Source organism: Glycine soja, chromosome 14, assembly GCF_004193775.1.
Source record: "Glycine soja cultivar W05 chromosome 14, ASM419377v2, whole genome shotgun sequence".
Lineage (NCBI taxonomy): Eukaryota > Viridiplantae > Streptophyta > Magnoliopsida > Fabales > Fabaceae > Glycine > Glycine soja.
The window spans coordinates 49,483,856-49,505,572 of record NC_041015.1 but is presented as its reverse complement, the minus strand read 5'-3'; the positions used below and the strand labels follow the sequence as shown (position 1 = coordinate 49,505,572).

The 21,717-nt window shown below is 31.4% G+C and overlaps 1 protein-coding gene across 7 annotated transcripts in view; it reads right to left on the bottom strand.

Moving 5' to 3' along the window:
- LOC114383300 (putative disease resistance protein At5g05400) overlaps window positions 1-21,717 on the bottom strand; it is a 43,988-nt gene that overhangs the window by 6,759 nt on the left and 15,512 nt on the right. Inside the window, exons 3-8 of one of the 7 annotated variants that reach the window (XM_028342946.1) lie at window positions 20,416-20,475; window positions 10,193-10,262; window positions 7,680-7,759; window positions 4,474-7,582; window positions 2,342-3,128; window positions 1,629-2,085 (exon numbers count right to left, since the gene is read on the bottom strand). In XM_028342946.1, coding sequence (XP_028198747.1) covers window positions 2,078-2,085; window positions 2,342-3,128; window positions 4,474-7,566 — 3,888 coding nt within the window. In that variant the 5' untranslated portion in view covers window positions 7,567-7,582; window positions 7,680-7,759; window positions 10,193-10,262; window positions 20,416-20,475 and the 3' untranslated portion in view covers window positions 1,629-2,077. Of the gene's footprint in view, window positions 1-1,628; window positions 2,086-2,341; window positions 3,129-4,473; window positions 7,583-7,679; window positions 7,760-10,192; window positions 10,263-20,415; window positions 20,476-21,717 lie in introns of those variants that run through there. The other 6 variants (XM_028342947.1, XM_028342944.1, XM_028342948.1 and 3 more) reach the window with 6 other exon arrangements.

Genomic DNA, 21,717 nt, shown 5'->3' with positions numbered 1-21,717 from the left:
AAAAATTTTGAAATATTATAAGATATTTTGATCAAAAGTTTATTTGACACATAAGTTTATTTTAGTAATATATTTTCTCAAATAGATTATTTTTCTAAAATACTTGAAATAGTTTGTAAAAAATACGCAAATTAATTATAAGTTATTAACCTTTTTTCTTCTTTATTTTATTCTTATTATTTTATTTAAAATTTCATACTATTTTTTATTCAATTAAAAACCTTCTTATCTAAGTTAACATTCATATACTCAATAGTTAATTCAATAGTCAATTGTCGCTAAATTATTGTTTAAGGTTAGAAATTTTTTGATTTTAAACAATAAGAGTAAAATCGTCAAGATGATAAATTATTAAAAATAAATTTCAATATTAAAAATATTAAATTTATCATTTTATGTTATTTTATATTTATCCATTAATTTATAAATTAGTCTTGTGAGTTACCTTTCAATTTTTTAACTCCTAATTTAAATAACATAAATTTTTAACTAACTTATAAACTAATTTTATTAGTCATAGCCTAGTGATCATCAAATGATGAGTGTCGTATGATCAAGTAGAGTATTAATTAAAGGTTGCTTTAGCAAATATTTGTTAATTATAGTTCTGTTAATTAAAAAAAATAAAGTTACATTGCTAGTAGATAAAAAATAAATTAGAAATCCGGTAAAGAAGAAGGTGAACTTTTAACAAAATTTTAGAATAAGACAACAAGCCAGCTCATTAATTATGGAGTTGGCTAAGTAATGAAGGAAAGGAAAAGTTCAAGTTTACTACTTTGTTTTTCCATGCCACAGTGGCACATTAATCACCATTTATAAAATTGCACATACATGCTTGCACAACCAATTATCCTAGGACGTTGCAATCATTGTATCCACCTCTTAGTTTCCGACAGAAAGCTCCAGAACATGTTTCATTCTTGTTTGACTTGACGCAAAGCCTTCATATTTCTATGTTTCTAAAATTTCAAAACGTTCCCTTGTTAGTATCAAAATGCTTGATGCTTGATGCTTGATGCCAATTCTCCTCATATGCAGAAAATAACAACATTTTTCCTAGTTTTAATCTCAACAATTTTTATTGCTGTGAAACTTATAAATACAATGTCCTGTAATGCCAGAATTCGAAACAAAAGTTGCCAAACAAAGTATACTTAATTGTTTTGATCATTAAGGAATAATAATGATGAGTGGCAAAAGCAGCTTCCCCGTTTGCTTTTCTTTGGGGACATTTTTCCTCCTTCTACTCAACCACGTATGGTGCTGCACCCCAATTTCATCAACCATTTTATAGAAAGGAAGTTTTTTAAAAACAAGAAATTGACTGATTATGTGTTATTATTTCAGCAATTGAGACAACTCTATGGTCGATTGAATGGGGCATTGCTGAGCTTGTGAACCACCCAGAGATCCAGCAGAAGGTGAGGGATGAAATTGATAGAGTTCTTGAAGCAGGGCACCAAGTGACTGAGCCAGACATCCAAAAGCTGCCATACCTTCAAGCAGTTGTGAAGGAAACTCTTCGGCTTCGAATGGCAATCCCTCTCCTTGGGGTTGGCAGAAGGAGTTGCCCCGGAATCATTCTTGCATTGCCTATTCTTGCCATCACTATTGTTTATTCTTTATTTTTTTCTTTTCTTACTCTTTATTGTATCAATGCTTGAAAATGGGGTTGTTCTGGAAATGTCATATATAATTGGCCTGCTAATGGCTAGGTAATGTTTGTGTTGTCCCATTCTAAATCTCTGAACTTGGAGAGATGCATGCAGAGTTTTGAGATGGTTTATAATAGAAAGTTATATAATAGAAAGGCAACAAGGTAACAAACCACGAGTGAAATCCAACTCTGCAAACTAAAACAAGTCTAGAAAAAAACTCACCAAATAATAAAATAAACAATAAAAAGCAAGCAAGGAAGTAATCTTCCAATGAAGTTAATTTAAAAGGTACAAATTAACTCATCACAATGGAGTAAAGAACACAAAGTGAGTAAGGCAGCAGAATCGAGTCTTTAGTCTTCATCTTTCTCTTCCGCATACTCATACACCCCTACACCTTGCTCGATGCTCATTCTTTACTCTTCTATTTAAATAAGGGTTTAAGAGAGATTCCATGCAGCAAAAACAAGAATTGCAAAAGTAAGAAAATGAAATGAAAATAGCAAGAGTAGAAAATTAGAGCAAGTATAATAGTTCCATCTTTAAAGCTTTATGAAATTAAGGACTTCATCATCGACCAATGTTTAACCAACATCTTTATAATGACATAATATTTCACTTAACATTGAAATATCCAACACACAGGAATTGTTACTAGTAAGAGGACATGAGAATTTTACCTGTGTGTAGATATAAACTTGGAGAATATTTAGGACAATCATTTATGAAATGTTCTTTAACATCATCTTTTAACTTGAATCCATGGTGAATCTCTTTGAAGTTTGGCAAAGTGCTGAGTCTTATACGTAGCAGCTTACGTAGTAGTACTTTTTCTCCATCCTTAACAATCCCTTCTTGACCATCGTCATCAGTTTCACATTCAAAAGCAAAAACCTTCTGTAACTCAGAGCAGTCTTCTATCTCCAACTCGATCAGATTGTGAAAGTGACCAGCCACAAAATTATGAAAAAGGTATTTCAACTTGTTGCACTTTTTGACACAAATCTCCTCGAGATTTGGGAAGCCCACTTGTTGTGAACAAGTATATAGGGTTTGTGCATCACCTGAATCAAATATTTGCTCCAATTCCTCACAATCAATTATTATCAGTCTTGTCAGCATTGGTAAGCTTCTAACAATGATAGGGGAGAAGATGGTTGTCAATTTTGGACATCCATTCACATAAATCATGTTAAGCATCTGGAGGCTTAGAAAATTTGTGGGGCCCTTCCATATGAACTCGAGCTCAGGTAGATACCATAAGTAAGCATAAGTTAGATCCAAGTTTAAAGGAGCAAGTTCTCTGTTGCTCCCATGTTCTCTGATTTGGAATTGAAAAAGACCTTTTACTCCAAGACCAGACAAAGCAAGTTCTCTAAATTTGAGTACATGTCCAAGTTTAGAGGAAAGCACTTGATCGGATAATTGGTTGAATGTGGTGGTAACCAAGCATAATAATTCCTTCTCCTATATACATAACAAAATTACAAAATTCACTGTTAGTTTGTTACTTGTGATAATTCAATTTAATAGAATTTCCAATCTAAAGAAAGACCATACCAAGAAAATGAATACTTTTACTTCAAGGATGTACAATATATTGTTGTTTAAAAAGAATGTGGCCATGAAGATATAAATTAATGTAAAATGTAATAATTAAATAGAATTTTAAAAAATTAAGTGCTAATTGTAAGGTTAAATGTTGACTAGTGTCCGCTTACGAACAATAGGTAATTGCATGCTTAAAAAAATTTTAAGCATTTTTTAATTTTAAATTATACATTTGGTCATTTACAATTTACATGTTCAATTATAATATTATGTTTAATAAATACCTATATGTTAGTTGTTATTTTGATCAAAATATTTATAATATATACAAAACATGAACCACGAATTATATTGTTATTCAATTTCATTATGTTGATTAGTGTAATTGTTAAAATAAATACTAAGTAATATAAAAATCTATTGAAAAATAATAGGAAAAATAAAATAAACCTATTATTATCACTGTCAATATCTTGAAGTGTACATATAATACTAATATTGGAAAAAAAAAATGTACATAGTATAATGGTAAAAATATATAATAAAATTTATATAAAAAATAACATATTCTTAGACATCAACCTTTCATTATGTTGATTAGTGTAATTGTTAAAATAAATACTAAGTAATATAAAAATCTATTAAAAAAGGATAGAAAAAATAAAATAAACCTATTATTATCACTGTCAATATCTTGAAGTATACATATAATGCTAATATTGGAAAAAGAAATAATGTACATAGTATAATGGTAAAAATATATAATAAAATTTATATAAAAAATAACATATTCTTAGACATCAACATTTCATTATGTTGATTAGTGTAATTGTTAAAATAAATACTAAGTAATATAAAAATCTATTAAAAAATGATAGAAAAAATAAAATAAACCTATTATTATCACTGTCAATATCTTGAAGTATACATATAATGTTAATATTGGAAAAAGAAATAATGTACATAGTATAATGGTAAAAATATATAATAAAATTTATATAAAAAATATGAAAATTCAATATTTTAAGAGTAAAAAGATAATAAAATACAAAAAACTAAAAACTATCATTTAAAAAATATTACTTGAAATAGTGTCTTAAAAAATTATAAAACATATACAGTTTCTATCACCATCTATCTATTCATAATTCTTATCCATCAAAAGTCAATTCATGTTCACAACTCACGCTTCAACTACATCCCCAAAAATAAATTAACAAATAATCATTAAAGAAATAATCATTTTCGAAAAATATATTACCGTTGCAGTTGAGTCTTGTTGCAGATCTGAATCAATAATCATCACCCTACGCACCCAAGAGTCAGGCAGTCTTGGACAATCAATGCATCCTAGCACTTTCAAATTTGGTAAATGTGGATCAAAATATTTAGGCCAAATCTCAACCAAATTCGGCAACTGATTCAACCGTAGAGTTTTCAAATTAAGGAAATTGATGTGAATATTAGTCTGAGGATGACTCTGGTGCTGGTACACTCTAAGATCATGTTCCTTTTCACTGCCAAATACATACTTCAACTTATCACAAAATTTAATGTGCAGCTCTTCCAAACTTGCTAGCCCGTGAACATAACACATAGGGAATATATATTCCAAGCTGTGACATCGAAGAATAGTAAGTGTCCTTAATTTTGGGAGCATCAAAGAGGTATGACTTTGACTGCTAACATAATCAACACTCCCTTCTTCCACTTCTTCTATTATCTGCTTCAATTCATAGCAGTCAGATATTGTCACTTCTTCTAGCAGCTCTAGAGTTTGGACAATGGATGGCTTGAAGATACAAGTTAGCATCGGGCAATCTCTTATTGTCAAGACCTTAAGATGGCATAGCTTTGAGTTCTTGGGAAAAGAAATATTGTACAATTGTCTGCAACTCCATATGGTTAGCTCTTCTAAACTTTTGAGAGAACATCTGGAAGAGGGGTCATCAAACACTTCTTGAAGGTTATCCAATTCAGACAAGATTAAAATGACTAGGCTGGAGAACGCATCTTCAGTTTGCAGCAGATCAACATTGGTACTATCAAAGACGCATTCTATCTCTGGACAAGATTCTAACTTAAGGAAAATCAAGTGATTCATGCCTTGTGGAACTATGGATGGGATTACATTTTCGTAACCTCCCTTAAGGTGCTCCAAATGAAGGTACTCTGCTTTTTGAAAGAAATCCTTGATTGGTAATGATATAAAACTTTGAACTGACGCATTAAAACCACGTGTGCATAACGCTCTACATGGTCTATGTTCTTCCAATATTTCCATCCACGACAACGAGTATAAGGGGTCCATATTATAAATTAAAACATACCTCTCTAATCTTGAGAAAGAGATATTATGCGGAAATTCCACATATGCATATGAACGTATATACAAATACAATTCATTCAGCTGCATACATCTTCCTATAACCTCGTAAGCATTATTTTCCTGAATGAAACAACAGAACAAATCCAGAAGCTTCAATTTCTTTAATGACGCGATTCCATTAGGCAATTCTATAAAAGAAGAACCACGCAAGTCAAGAACCTCAAGTGCTTGTAGGCTTTCCAAAATGGAGATGTCACCTAATTTATAACCTCTCAAGCACAGAGTATGAAGATTTTGTAATGACTTCATTGATTGTGGCAGTGACAAGGTGCGAGATGTCGTATATAAACTCCACGTATAGCTAGATGTTAAGAATGCCAGGATTTTAATCATTTTTAGCCTTTCAAAACAAGCATTTGATACTTCAAAGGCAACCTTGCGAGAATGAAACAAGAGAATTTCAAGCGATGGACAATTCAATTGATCATCACCAAGAAGCTGGCCATTTTTCAAATCCCATAAGGATATTGCCCTCTTATCTTTTATGGTTTCATCCATTAACTGATCCCTTCCAGTACTTGCCAAAATTGCTTGACCAGTTTTAGAGGCTATCCACAAGGCTACATCACGAACCATGTCATGCATTTTCACTCTTTCTTTTTTACTGACCTGCAACAACAAATAAGAATCAATGAGGACGCTAACAGCTGTCTGCATCTCCCTCCTTCCTTTCACCATTGTTCCAAAAGTCCCAGTTAGGCCCATTCCAAATCGAAACAAATCTTCCAAATCAATTTCATGATCCTCTGGAAATATAGAGCACAACAAGAACAAGGACTTGGCTAGTTGATTAGTCAAATTATCATAACTTAATTGCAGACAAGCATAAGGACTTCTTAAGCCTTTTGGAATATCCAGTGGTTTGGAATCTTCTAGTCTTGACAGTGCGGACTCCCACTCTTCAAAAGTTTTGCCCTTTAGTGTGCTTCCCACCGTCACAATTGCAATAGGCAATCCTTTACATTCATCAACAATTTTTGTTGCAACGCCTTTCAATACATATGGGGACTCACCAGTTATGTTTGCATTCAATTTGAACAAATCCCAAGCTTCCTCACCAGTTAAGAGATTGAGCTCAATTATTGTTTGGCATTGCATGGAAATGCATACTTCTCTACTCCGAGTGGTTAAGAGTACTCCACACCCCTTATTATTTTCATTGTATGGAATACCTATAGCTTCAAAGTCTAGGTTTTCCCATACATCATCCAAGATTAGTAGAGTTGTGCCTGTCCTTAATCTCTTTGATAGTCTTTGTGCTCTACCTTCCTCTGATTCTTCCACAAATTTCAAACCCAACTTATCAGCAATTTGCACTTGGATGCTTCTAATATTTGGAGTTTGAGAGACTGTTACCATGACTACCTTCTCAAAAAGTTTTAACTCCTCAGCTTTCTTACCAACCTCTTTCGCCAAAGTAGTTTTTCCTGAGCCTCCTAGTCCAACTAGTCCAATCATGGAAACACTTTTATCCTTTAAAGCTTCCAAAAGGTTCTCATAAGTCGATTCTCTTGATTTGAAAAGAACAAAATCTTTGGATGAATAGTACTTCATTCCTGGAAGTTCGGCAATCTTAGAAAATGGATCAAACTTGCTGTTGTGGTTGAGTTGAGCCATTTTCTCAATTTTTCTTGCTATTTTTTTTGTAAGAAAATATTGGAATTGCCTTCTGAAATGGCTCTTGTTTACTTCCGAAATTCTTCCTTGAAGCATATGCACTTCTTCTAAGACTTTCTCAACATCTTTCAGCCACTTCTCAACTGCTGGTTCAATTTTTTCAGTCCTCATAATAGCTTCTTCAACTCGTTCCTTCACACTGTTTCGGGTTAATTCCAATTCTTCCTTGGCATTTGGAAGATTCCCAGCAATGTTGTTGAAACAACACAAGTATCGAGCATGGTGTAAAATTGGGTCCACTGTATATTCTGCTAACTTTGCTACGATGGAAACAACGATATCCCCCATTTGTAATAGCAGAGTCCTAATGATGAATGAGTACATAACATTTTAGCTTAATATTATGTTAAGCAAAGTAGGGAGTAGTGATGCAATTAAAGGAAAGAATAACGTAATAATACCTTTGATGGATGTTGACGTTGTTGTATTTAAAAACGGAAGTGAAAGTAGTTGATGTTGCAGATTCGATACCTTTCTCCAACTATGGGCAAAAAAGTAGTATTAGAACTCCAAACAGAGAACTACGATAGCATATGGTATGTGTACATGAAAATCCATTTAGGCTAAATTACACATTTGGATTTTTAAAATTTAGTTTGATTTTCATGTTTTTATTTATTTATTTAATTTCATCTTCTATCTTTTCAATTTGGTCCAATTTAGTTCTTTAATATGCCTACAATTTAATGTGGTTAATAAGTTTAACATAACATGGTTAAAATTATTACAAGAAATACTTACATGTCTAGAAATTTTTCCACACGGTGATTAAAAAGTGACTATTTTTAGTTGTCACGATAATATTTAAAAAATAAAAAAAAAATAAAAATCTTGTTTAAACAAACATTAAAATTTTTGCACTCGATTTTTCTTGTAGGATCTCATGAATCTTAAAATTGATTAAGGAGTTTTGTTATCCTATGTTTCAATCAATATAATTTAAAATTAAATATTTTGCTGGACACGTGTTAGAATTGATTCTAAAACATGTTTAACGACTAACGAAATGGGTTGCTACAGTGGATTTTACGAAATCCAATTTGTTTCGATCGGTCTATGCTTGAAGTCCATGTTTTATGCAATTGATTGAGGAATCCAGGTCACCTCTCTTCCAAGAAACATATTTAAAAAATTGTTCCAGTAAAAAATGGAAGAGAACAAATTGGGTTGGAGAAACTTATTTTCAAGGCACATGTTTAACATTATCTACTCAATTCTTTCAATCTAGATAGTCATTTTGTTTTTTTTACAAAATCTATCCATTTAGATCAGAATGCATCGATCTACAAAAACCTTAATCAATTTTAAGATTCAAAGAATCGTATTAGAGAAATTCAGCATGAAATTTTAAAGTTCTTCACAAAGGGGGTTTTAATTTTATAATTTTGAGGTAAATTGCAATTTGAGGGCCCCTTTAAGTTTTGATCCACAATTTTTTGTTGCCTTTATTTTTTTTCAGGACTTTAGTCCTCTTATTTTTTAGAAATCCACAATTTTGGTTTATCTTCATCTTAAAAAATGTTTATTTCCCTTTTATGTTTTTTAATGTATATTAAATAAATATGTTAGATTTATGGTTGAATTGAAACAAAAGAAAAAAAATCGAACATATACAAAATTAAGAATTAAACCTAAATTACAGGTTTTCTAAAATGTGGTTAGTAAAATAATGAAAAAATAGAAGGACCAAAATTACATATCAAGAGTTAAAAAAGAATCAAAATTAGAATTTAACATCATTTTTTTCTAGATAATAGGTATCCTCTAATGAAGACAATTCTATTTAAGCCATATACGACAACAAAATTTTCCCTTTGAGTATTCAATGCAATTGCATTTCAAAATATTATTATTATGGTGACTAAAAACTGCCACATTTTTTAACCATCATTATGTTAAAATCATTAACAATCTTAATTCTAACTCCATAGAAGGACCTAATTTGACCAAATTTAAAAGACAAAGGATTAAATTAAGTTTTTTGAAAATATAAAAGACAAAATTGAATATAAAGAAAGAGTCAAGTGTGTTACTTAGCCAAATATTTCTTATTTTAATATTTGTTTATTGTAAGTACACTTGTCTACTTGTATTTTAAAAATAATAGATAATTAAGATTAAAATATTTAAAGATTTAAATTCAAATATAATATAACTATCAAATCTTTAAAATATTCATCGGACAAAAAATAAAATCTATAAAAAATATCAATTATCACATACTAAAACATCTCAATTATCATATCACTCAAGATTATCGTTAATTTATTATCATTGTGACCACTATGATCACCACCACCACCTCTTGATCGTTATTGTTGTTGTCATTGCTGTCGACGTACGACAATGGTCATGCCGACAATAATGATTGTGACGACAATCATGTAGTGACAACAACGATGATCATGATGACAAAAGTGGTAGTAGTCATGGTGATGATGACATGCGACAATGATCATGGCAACAACAACAACAATGACAATCATGATAGTGGTTGTAATAGTGGTAGCAGTGGTGATGATGGACTAATTGAAATATTTTTAAAATTAATAATTTATATCTTTTATAGATTTATTTTTTATTTAATAAATATTTTAAAATTTTGATAGTTATATTAGATTTTAATTTTAATTGTCTACTATTTTTAATGTTGATATGATGATTGTTATTATTTCTCATATTCTCAGACTAATGTTGAGTTGTATTATTTCTCTTTATATAAATTAAAATATTTTTATATGTTCTGCGAACTTTGCTACGATGGAAAGAAAGATATCCTCAATTTGTAATGACACAGTCCTAATCATGAATGAGTACATAACTTTTTAGCTAAATATTATGTTAGGCAAACTAAGGACGAGGGATTAATGATGCAATTAAAGGAAAGAATAACTTAATAATATATCTTACATACCTTTGATGGATGTTGTTGTATTTACAAACGGAAGTGAAAGTAGTTGATGTTGCAGATTAGATACCTTGAACTGCGAAGAAAAAAAGTAGTATTAGCAATGTGAACAGAGAACGGCAATAACATATGATATTTGCACATGAAAATACGTGTATGATAACACTTAAGGTAAATTACACATTTGAATTTTTAAATTTGATTCAATTTAATTCTTTGGTAAGTTAAGAAGTAACGTTTTGAATAATTTTGACATAAATCAGAATAAATCACCACAAAACAATGCTTACATGTCTAGATGTATTTTCACATGCGTAATTAAAATAGTAATAGATTTTAGTAGTTTGAGTAATATTTAAAACATGTGTAAGAATTGAATATTTTCGTGTAGTGGATTTTATGAAGTCCAATATGTTTTGATGTATGCTATAAGTCGATGTTTTGAGCAATCGATTAAGGAATTTAGGCATAATTGTGAAACCTGTTCCGGTTGATTCGGCTAAGACAATGGGTAAGTCAGACAATGGTTTAGTCGATGAAATAATAATTGGTATGATTTGACTTGATATAATTGTGTAATCGATTCAATCATGAAACTTATCTAATTAAATCATCGAGTTCTGATTGGAGCATTCCGACTGTCCGGACCGAATCTGATTTCACAATTATGAATTTAGGTGGCCTCACTCTTCCAAGCAGCATGTTAAAAAATTGTTTCATTTTGATCAATAATAATAAAAAAACTAAATTGGATCATGTTTCTAGATTGGGAAAACTCATTTTCTGATGCAAATCTGCTCACTTCTTTCAATCTAGGCATTCATTTATTTCAAAAATTTAGGCATTTAGATTGGAATGCATTGATCTAAAAAACCCTTAATCAATTTTAAGATTCACAAGAATCGTATTGGAGAAATTGTGCCAAAATTTTAAAGTTCTTCACAAAGGGAGTTCTAATTTTATACTTTTGAGGGTGAATTGCAATTTGGAGTCCTCTTTTAAGTTTTGAATTGAAATTTTGTCCTTATTTTTATTCTCCTAATTTTAGTCCATTCTTTTTTTAAAAAAAATAATCCACAATTTAGGTTAAATATTCAATTTTTACAAACATTTTATTTCTTTATGTTTTAATTAATTAAATTATTTTTTATGGTATATTAAATAAATATGTTAGAACTAGAATCTAATTGAAACAAAGTAAAAAGAAATTAAACATATACAAAATTACAGGTTTTCTAAAATGTGATTAATATAATTACAATAAAAAATAGGGAATCAAACTCACATATAAAAAATTAAAAGAGAATCAAAATAGTATTTTAATATAATGTTTGGTTTAGATCACATATATTTTTCTTTGGACATAATTTGTAAAATCATCATAAGCAACGAAACTTTTTCTCCTAATATTTAAGTTGCATTTAAAATATTATTCTGGCGACTAAAAATTGTCATTCTATTAATTATGTGTGCATAAACATCTCCAAACACATAAGTATTGTTTTGTGGTTGTTTGCAATTTTCATTATGTAAAAACTATTAATAACGTTAATTCTTAACTGATAACACATAAGTATTGTTTTGTGGTTGTTTTTAATTTTCATTATGTAAAAACTATTAATAACGTTAATTCTTAACTGATAGACAGACTAAATTGAAAATCAAAATTAAAATATAAAGAATTGAATTAAATTTTTAAAACATAAAATATCAAATTGAATATAAAACTAAGATAATAAAAAACAAATATGTTTTGGCCTAACGTTTTTTATATTGATATTTATTTACTGTAATTACTTGTCTTCATTTTCCAAGGCAATCAGACTATTAACCCTTTTCAATGTCAAAATAAAGTATATATTACTTAATTATATAAATTAATATGTTTTATTAATTCTTCCGATTATTCAAATTATTATAAAATAAATATTAAATAGGATTTAAACTTAAAGATAACAGGATATGTTAGAAATTATGATAAAGTAGAATTTAATTTGAATTTAAAAATTATATAATACCCATGATATTATTTAGTACAATTAAAACTTAATTAAAAAATGATAGTAACCGTTAGAATTTAAAATTAAATATATTTGAAAAAAATAACTCCTTCGTCCTATTATAATTATTTTGTCAAAAAAAAATCTCTAAATAATCATCATTTTAGTAATTGTTGTGTTTGAAATATATTCTTTATGATGTTAACGGTTGATCCACCAAATCTATAAATTAATGATAATGTTAATTTTGTGAAAGTATCATATATATATATATATATATATATATATATATATATATATATATATGAATGAATGAATGACAAAGGGAGTATAATTAAATTAACGCTAAAGATTGAAGGCAAGTCACAAGTTGGCAACACCACTTAGATTGAAGGGAAAGTGTTAAAAATATTTATTTTAGTCTTTTAATTTTTTAAAAGAAACCAATTTCATACTTTTTGTTAGTATTACATTAACACCATCAACATTTTACGTTTAAAAAATTTTGAAGATAATGATAGTTGAAAATTACAATAACTTTAAAATTAATTATGTTATCATAAAATAATTATTTTAAATATTGTGTCACGGCTATAATAATTTTAAGATTTAACTATGCTTTTCATATATGAAAAGTCAGATTATTTTGAAGTTATTATCCAAAATTTACTTTTAGTCATGAACCTCTAATCACTAACATATCAATACCATATCATTTTCCCTCCTCTTCTTCTCCCCCTGCCTACCTCACCGGTGCTGTCATTGCTCTCCATTGTAGCTGCCACGAATAGTGTTCCCGTCTCTGCCTCCTCCTTCACAATCTAACCCTTAATCCACCCCTCCCCATGTTGTTGGTTAAATTTGAAAAATCGAGATGATCCTGGATAAATCTGAAGTCGTGTATAAACACTTTCAGATTGAATCAAATTTCGGGGTTCAACCAAAATTGTTCAATCGGATAAAATCAGAAGATTATAATTCAAGAGTTTTGTTTTGGTCTTGTGAGTTTTTCACATGTTATGCTTTCTGAACCAGGATGATTATTTATAATCAAAGAACAGGTGGTTTTTGGCGGTTGATGGAAGTTATTTATTTTTAAAAAAAAATTGCCGTTAATGGAAGTTTTAGTAACTTCCATGTAACTTCCAACCGTTGATGGAAGTTAGTAACTTCCATGTAACTTCCAACCTTTTGCCTAAACCGAACATCTCGTTATTACATTAAAACAAGCGTGCACTCTTATTTTAACATAATAAAGAGATCAATTACACTAAAATGTCCAACAAACCTCCCCCATTTTAGTGTAATTACCGATCAAATCACCAAAGTCATAACATACCACAAACTACTGCATAGATGAAATATCGTGACGATTGAATTTCATCTTAGCAAATTACACGTTTCAAATATTCGAATATCAGGGTGTCACTAAGGATTGAACCCTTTCTATTCATAATGAATACATGAAGATAATCTGCACAATAGTTTATAACATTACTCTTGCTCGACACTAGTTTTACTAGCCTGTGTCCCTATCCTTCATAAGCATATCAAAGCCAAGTCCCAGCTTCTTGAAGCGGCTAAACTTCATGCTTATATAGGTAGTCCTTTTCTTTCTTGCACCTGCAAATGCAATTTTTCAAAAGAACCATTGAGAAGTTATACTTCAACCTCCTTAACTTACAGAACCGAACACATTCCTTTTGGGATACTTTCGATGATGTGTTCCAATCTCTACATGTTAAGCTTTCCACATTGAATTCAGCACCTAATGTCATATTAGATGGGAATTGGGTATCTTAACATAAGAGATTTCAGATGGACTTTAATCCTAATCCCACAGCCGACCTTTTTACGAGATCTCTACTTAACCCTTTGGTTAAATGATCGGCCAAATTATGCTGAGTTCTCACAAACTCCACTGATATCACACCATGCATGATTAACTCCCGAACCATGTTGTGTCTAACACCCAAGTGTCTAGACTTCCCATTATACACTTGACTATATGCCTTAGCCAAAGTTGTCTGACTATCACACCTGATAGACATGGGAGGTATAGGTTTGGGCCACAATGGAATCTCATAGATTAGATTTCTTAGCCACTCAGCTTCTTTACCAGCTGCTGCTAAAGCTACAAATTCAGATTCCATTGTTGAATTTGTAATGCAGGTCTGTTTCTTGGATGCCCAAGAGATAGCACCTCCTCCAAGGAGGAATACCCAACCACTTGTGGATGAATAATCCTCCATATTGGTTATCCAACTTGCATCAGAGTAACCTTCAATAACCGAAGGAAATCCAGTATATGTCAAACCATAATCAATGGTTCCCTTTAAGTATTTGAATACTCTATTCATAGCTTGCCAATGATGAGAACTAGGATTACTTGTAAACCTACTGAGTTTAGCAACAGCATAAGCTATATCAGGCCTAGTACTAATCATTGCATACATGAGTGATCCTATCGCCCTTGAGTATTCAAGTTGAGACACTGCTACACCTTTATTAGGTAATAGCTTCAGGTTAGGATCAATGGAAGTACTTACCGGAGAACAATCTTTAAAATTAAATTTCTCCAATATCTTCTCAATATAATGTGATTGAGAGATGGAAATACCATTGTTTCCACGTTTGATCTTTATTCCTAAGATCACATCCGCCTCCCCCATATCTTTCATATCAAACTTAGAAGACAAAAATGCCTTAGTTTCATCAACTTGATCTTGGTCGGTACCAAAGATCAACATGTCGTCTACATACAGACAAATGATAACTCCTTTGCCATGAGTATCAAACTTGCTGTATAGACATTTATCTGCTTGGTTTATAACAAAACCACTAGACAACACAACCTCATCAAATTTTTGATGCCATTGCTTAGGCGCTTGTTTCAAGCCATAAAGAGATTTCATCAGTTTACACACCTTATTTTCATTTCCTGGCATAACAAACCCTTCAGGTTGTTTCATGTATATCTCTTCATCCAATTCACCATTTAAGAATGCAGTTTTCACATCCATTTGGTGAATCATCAGATTGTGGATAGCAGCAAGTGCTAACAACAGTCTAATAGTGCATATCCTAGCAACAGGAGCATATGTATCGAAAAAATCAATACCCTCCTTTTGCCTAAAGCCTTGGATAACCAATCTGGCTTTGTACTTGTCAACAGTACCATCCACTTTCATCTTTCTCCTAAAGATCATCTTACATCCTAATGGCTTACATCCAGGAGGTAAGTCAACCAATTTCCAGGTATTATTTTGCATGATGGAATCCATCTCACTTTGGATTGCTTCTTTCCAGAATACAGCATCCCTTGAAGCCATTGCTTCACTAAAAGTCTTTGGGTCTTCCTCAACATTAAGGCAATATTGATATTGAAATTCAATATCATTCCTTGACCCTTCAACCAAATAGAGTTGAAAGTCATCACCAAATGACTTAGCCTTTCTTACTCTCGTACTCTTTCTAGTTTCAGTACTAGTTGAAGGTATATCCTCAATATTAACTGAGACTTTCGACATGGAATTCATGTCCTTTGGCCTAGGTATAGATGTAAACCTTTGTTCATCAAAGATAGCATCTCGTGACTCTATAACCGAGTTCACAGCAACATAATCATTAGATTCTAGCACATAGAATCTATATGCTTTAGAATGTTCAGCATATCCAATAAATATGCAATCTATACCTCTTTCACCTATAGTTTTCCTTTTAGGTTCTGTAAGCCTGACTACAGCCCTACATCCCCAAATTTTGAGATAACTCAAATTTGGTGTCTTTTTGTGCCAAAGTTCATATGGGGTAACCTTATTCCTTTTGTTAGGAATTCGGTTCAACAAGTAACAGGCTGTCAACATAGCCTCACCCCAAAATCCTTCACTTAAACCCGAATAGGATAACATGGAATTCACCATTTCTTTCAAGGTTCTATTCTTCCTTTCGGCTACACCATTTTGTTGTGGTGTATAGGGAGCTGTAGTTTGATGTATTATTCCAGTAGATTGAAAATAAACCGGATCATAATACTCACCTCCCCTATCCGTACGAAGAGTTTTGATTAGCCCATTTTGATGAAGTTCTACCTCTTTCTTATAAATTTTAAATTTATCAAGAGCTTCATCTTTTGTATTTAATAAATATACATAACAATACCTTGATGCATCATCAATAAAAGTAACAAGATATTTTTTATGACCTAATGATGGAGTAGCATGCAAATCACACAAATCACTATGAATAAGGTCTAAGACTTTAGTCTCACTTTTAACATCCTTAAAAGGTTTCCTAGTGATCTTGGTCAACATGCAAGTTTTGCATTTTTCAATGTTCATATCAAAAGGAGGAATCATACTTGTTTTTGACATATCTTTTAATCTTTTGTAATGAACATGTCCTAATCTAGCATGCCAAATTTCTGATTTTGTCATATTAGTTATAGAACTACACGAGGCCATACAAACAGATTCATGAACAAAAGGAACATCAATGTTTAATTTAAACATTCCATTACAACGATAACCAAATCCAACAAACGAACCATGTCTTGACAAGATGTACTTGTCACTTTCAAGTACTTGCTTGAAACCACAATTATTTAAAACCATACCAGACAATAAGTTCTTACGAATACCAGGTACAAATAAGACATTATCCAAATACAAACTTTTTCCGGAAGTAAAAACTAAATTAACACAACCTAATCCTAGGATTGGTTCAGTTGCAACATTGCCCATCTTCACAATAGAGCCATCATCGATTGGTCTAAATTCCTTGAACCAACGACGATCTTTGCACACATGGCTTGTTGCTCCCGAATCAAACCACCAAGCAACGTCATCATCCTGCACATAGAATGCATCAGATATTAGTGATACATAATTCGAATTCGTATTCGAATTAAAATTATTCACTACAATCTGACCTTGTTGCTTTTCAGGATCATTAGACCCACTTGGACCAACCTTGTTCTTTCCTTTGAACACCCGGCAATCCCTCTTTAAATGACCAGGTTTCCCACACTTCCAACATGATAATTTTGTCTGTTTGTTTGGACCTTTGTTCCTATTTCCTTGAAATTTTCGTTTGTTACCTTTAGCATTGTAATTTTGCTTAACTGTTCCACTTTCCTCTACCATATTAACGGAAAAGGAACCTGCTACGGTTTTATCATTGACTTTGTCAATTTCCTGAGCCCTCAGCGACTCCTCAATCATGAAATGACTACCGAGTTGAACCAGAGTCAACTCTTCCTTCATATGTTTCAAGGTATGCTTGAAGTCTTTCCAAGAAGAAGGCAGTTTATCAATTATAGATGAAACTGCAATGGATTCATCCATTTTCAAATCATGTTGAGTAAACTGACCCAAAATCCGCAGCAGTTCATTATATTGCTCCATAACAGGCCTCGAATCAATCATTTTGTAATTAAAGAAATTACTAACTAAGAATTGTTACTTGAGGCATCTTCTGCCATATACTTGGATTCAAGAGAGTCCCATAATTCCTTAGCAGACTCAACATTTTGATAAATATCAAAGAGAGAGTCAGACATACCGTTCAGAATGTGTCCACGACAAATGTAATCGTCGTTCTCCCATTTCGAACGCTTCCTTGTTTGATCCAGAGTTTCGTCTTCCATATACACCGGCATCGGTGTACTCAGCACATACACCATATTCAATGTTGTCAAGAGAAAGTGCATCTTCTTCTGCCATCTTCTGAAATCCTGCCCTTCAAACTTGTCCAACTTCGTAAACTTGCTTGTCATCTTCGAACTATCGTTCGTCATCTCGAAAAATTTGATTCAATCTTTTGTTGGTTAAATTTGAAAAATCGAGATGATCCTGGATAAATCTGAAGTCGTGTATAAACACTTTCAGATTGAATCAAATTTCGGGGTTCAACCAAAATTGTTCAATCGGATAAAATCAGAAGATTATAATTCAAGAGTTTTGTTTTGGTCTTGTGAGTTTTTCACATGTTATGCTTTCTGAACCAGGATGATTATTTATAATCAAAGAACAGGTGGTTTTTGGCGGTTGATGGAAGTTATTTATTTTTAAAAAAAAATTGCCGTTAATGGAAGTTTTAGTAACTTCCATGTAACTTCCAACCGTTGATGGAAGTTAGTAACTTCCATGTAACTTCCAACCTTTTGCCTAAACCGAACATCTCGTTATTACATTAAAACAAGCATGCACTCTTATTTTAACATAATAAAGAGATCAATTACACTAAAATGTCCAACACATGTCACTTCACCCATTCATCTTCTTCATATCCTTCCAAATTCATATGTTAAAACCTCAAAATCTTCTTCCTTCACAATATTTTTTCTAGCAATTGTCAACTTCACCTATAATCAATACAACTCTGTTTTTGAAGCTATAGGATAACCACTGAATCCACCCTCATAGCCCCAATCCACAATGTTCATTGTCATTTTGTTAGCATTTTATGAAAATTCACTGAAAGCGGAACTACTCTAGATTGAATGAATTTTGCATTGAATCGATGAATGTCAGATTTAAAATGGGAATGCTGGGCTTAAAGGGAATCGAATTGAGTGGTGTAGGTATTGTAGGTCCACCTAGGCGCAAAAACAATGGTGTTTTGAGGGACATCCAAAACGACATCATCATTTGAGGGTGTTTCGATGATTTGGGTTTGGCCTACGCTATGGTGGTCGAAAACAGATGAGTGAGGAGAAGGAAGAAGACGACAAGAGTCGAAGAAGATGAATGGGGTGAGGCGGTGCGGCCAGGGGTGGATTGGGGGCTGGATTGTGAAGAAGGAGGAGGGGAGGGAGGTGGCTGTGGGGGTGCTGTTGGCAGTGATGGCTGACACAATGGAGGGAGGCGGCGGTGCTGGGTGGCAGAGGGAGGTAGTGGGTGGAGAAGAGGGAGAAAAAGAGGACCAGAGAGACCAAGAGGGAGAAAAAGATTGAAACATAAATTCTTTCTAAGTACATAGTTGATAAAAAAGTAAATTTTAAATAATAACTTCAAAATAAAATATTTTATTGGTATGGAAAATATATTTAAGTTTAATTTTAATGTATAAAAAAAACTCAATAGAAGAATTCATCCCCAAATCCCTAATTTTCAACTTAAATATTTCAATTAACCAATTTGAAAATCCAATCACCATACACACATGATGCAATCACCGAGCATGTTCACGTGGAGGCCACCATGAGTCTATGAAGGTTCTTCACTTGTTTGGTTTCTGGGTTGTGCTTAAATTTTCTCGTTGAATCCAAATTTGTTGGTGAAATACAAAAACGAAAAAAGATTCTGGAGCATCTTACTCGCTATTGGTGTTTCAAGCGTTGTTGTTCCGAAAGGGAGGAGATTCTTTATAAATAAAAATAATTGTAGTAACGGATAAATACCCATTATCACAATGTTTAAATTAATTATTTTAAAACATAAAATCTTAACCATGTTAGTATGAAAGTAATGAAAGGACGAAATTGATTTATTTTTAAAATATAAAGGATAAAAACCAAAATTTTAAAACTTCAAGGACCAAAGAGATTATTTAAAAGCACAAAGGAATCAAAATGATATTTAGTCCAAAATAAAAAAAACATTGCATCAAACAAAATGGGAAAAGTAAAGTAAATAAACTAATATCATATAAACAAGTTATTAGATTTAACTATTATAAAGATTAACTTACTTTTTCTACCAATTTCATGCCTTTATAAGTAATAGTGATTTCAATTTTTATAGTTTTATATCTTCTTGTACAAAGAGTTTTTCCCTTTGACTCATTAATGGATTAACCTATTTAGGGTAATATTAATCTATCTAAAAAGTTTTAAATAAACAAACTTTTAAGTTGATGAACATGTCAAATTAAACTTTAAAAAATGCCAGTCTTAGAAAAAAAAGCATGACATGTAGCAGCAGATTATTAGGCCTTCCCACAAATTGTAATTGACATCGCAAATATACAAATGAAACTCGATCTATACCTTAATATTATGTGATCATTAGTATTTTATTTTTTTTTGGAAAAACGGAGACAGTATTTATTATAAAATATTTAATATACTTTTCACCATTCAAATATGCTGTTAATATATTAAAGGTGCAACTATATTTATAACTTCAAAAGATCAGCAAATTATATTATTCAAATGGACGTAAAATAAGAATTGTCCAAGTTAAACAAAATCTAAACTAAATTGAAGATTTGAATTGGGATGCGTACCTTAAGATATGTGCAGATATGATGTCGAGAAGGTCAAGAATTTAGAAACAGCCTTTATTGCTGCGAATCGCACTATTAATTGAATGAGTTGGAGTTGCAATTTTAAAGAATGAAAATGTTGATGAGATAGGAAAAATCAAAGATAGATGACTGAAGAAGTATAAAAATATGTATTGTTGTTAAATGAAAGAATAAAACTTGGAAGTTCATCCTTCCATTGTTAGCAAAGTAAGGAATTGATAAAGATGCAGGTTATTCCTTAATTTTTTGGGGTTCATGAATAAGAATATATACTTTGTAAACTTTGTTATGTTTGTGCTTTGAACAAAAAAAAGTAGATACAAGTAAATTAAGAAACGAGGCATATATAGATACAAGAAACGAGGACAAAAAGTTTGATTCCTATACATGACTTCATATATATTAATAAATCAGATGAAATTTTATGGTAAGCAAATTGAAAAAAAAAATACTAGCTTATATACATCGAACAATTCTTTCCTGGTCGACCTGTAATATTTACAGTAAAGAAAAGTCTCCATATAAATCAATTAATTATTGTGAAGAATATATCAGAATGAATAACCAATAAGACCAAATGAAAGGACCAGATAATTAGAGTAAAACGTTAAATAACAAAAATGTCAGTGTTATTGTTGTCGTTTAATTAAATGTTGTGGGGCTGTAAGGAATATGGGATGGATTTAGTTAGTTATTGTGAACTTGGTGTTTGCTATTGGTTAGTATGTATTTTTTTTCCCCAGATTTTTGGGTTAAAATTAATATTGGTTATATGGTGGGGTATGGCCGTATGGGGCATACTTGCCTAAACTTTTTAAGTTCTGATTTTGGCATCTCTGGTGCCCTTTAATTAATATATATTGCTTTTTGCCGACGTAAATAAAAACAAGACTTCCCAGGGACTTCAAGAATATTTTGATAGAGAGTGACTCTTAAATAACCACTATGAAGCTCAAGGCAGAATGAATTTGCTTCTGTTTCACCCTTTTTATCTATTGAAAAAAAGGACTTAGGCCCACTTCTTAATTAAGAAGATTTAAGATTGTGTTTGGCCAATCATTTGTTATTTGATAAATTTATAAATTTGTTTGACTAAACAAAGATATTTTCATAGTTTTAATCTCAATAAGGTTTTGTTGCTCTAAAATATATAAATTCAACACCCTGCAAAGCAAGAATTCCCTAACAAAACATAGTCAAGCAAATTGTCCTTAATTTGATCACTAAGGAATAACGATGAGGGGCAAAAGCAGCTTCCTTGTTTGCTTTTCTTTGGGGACA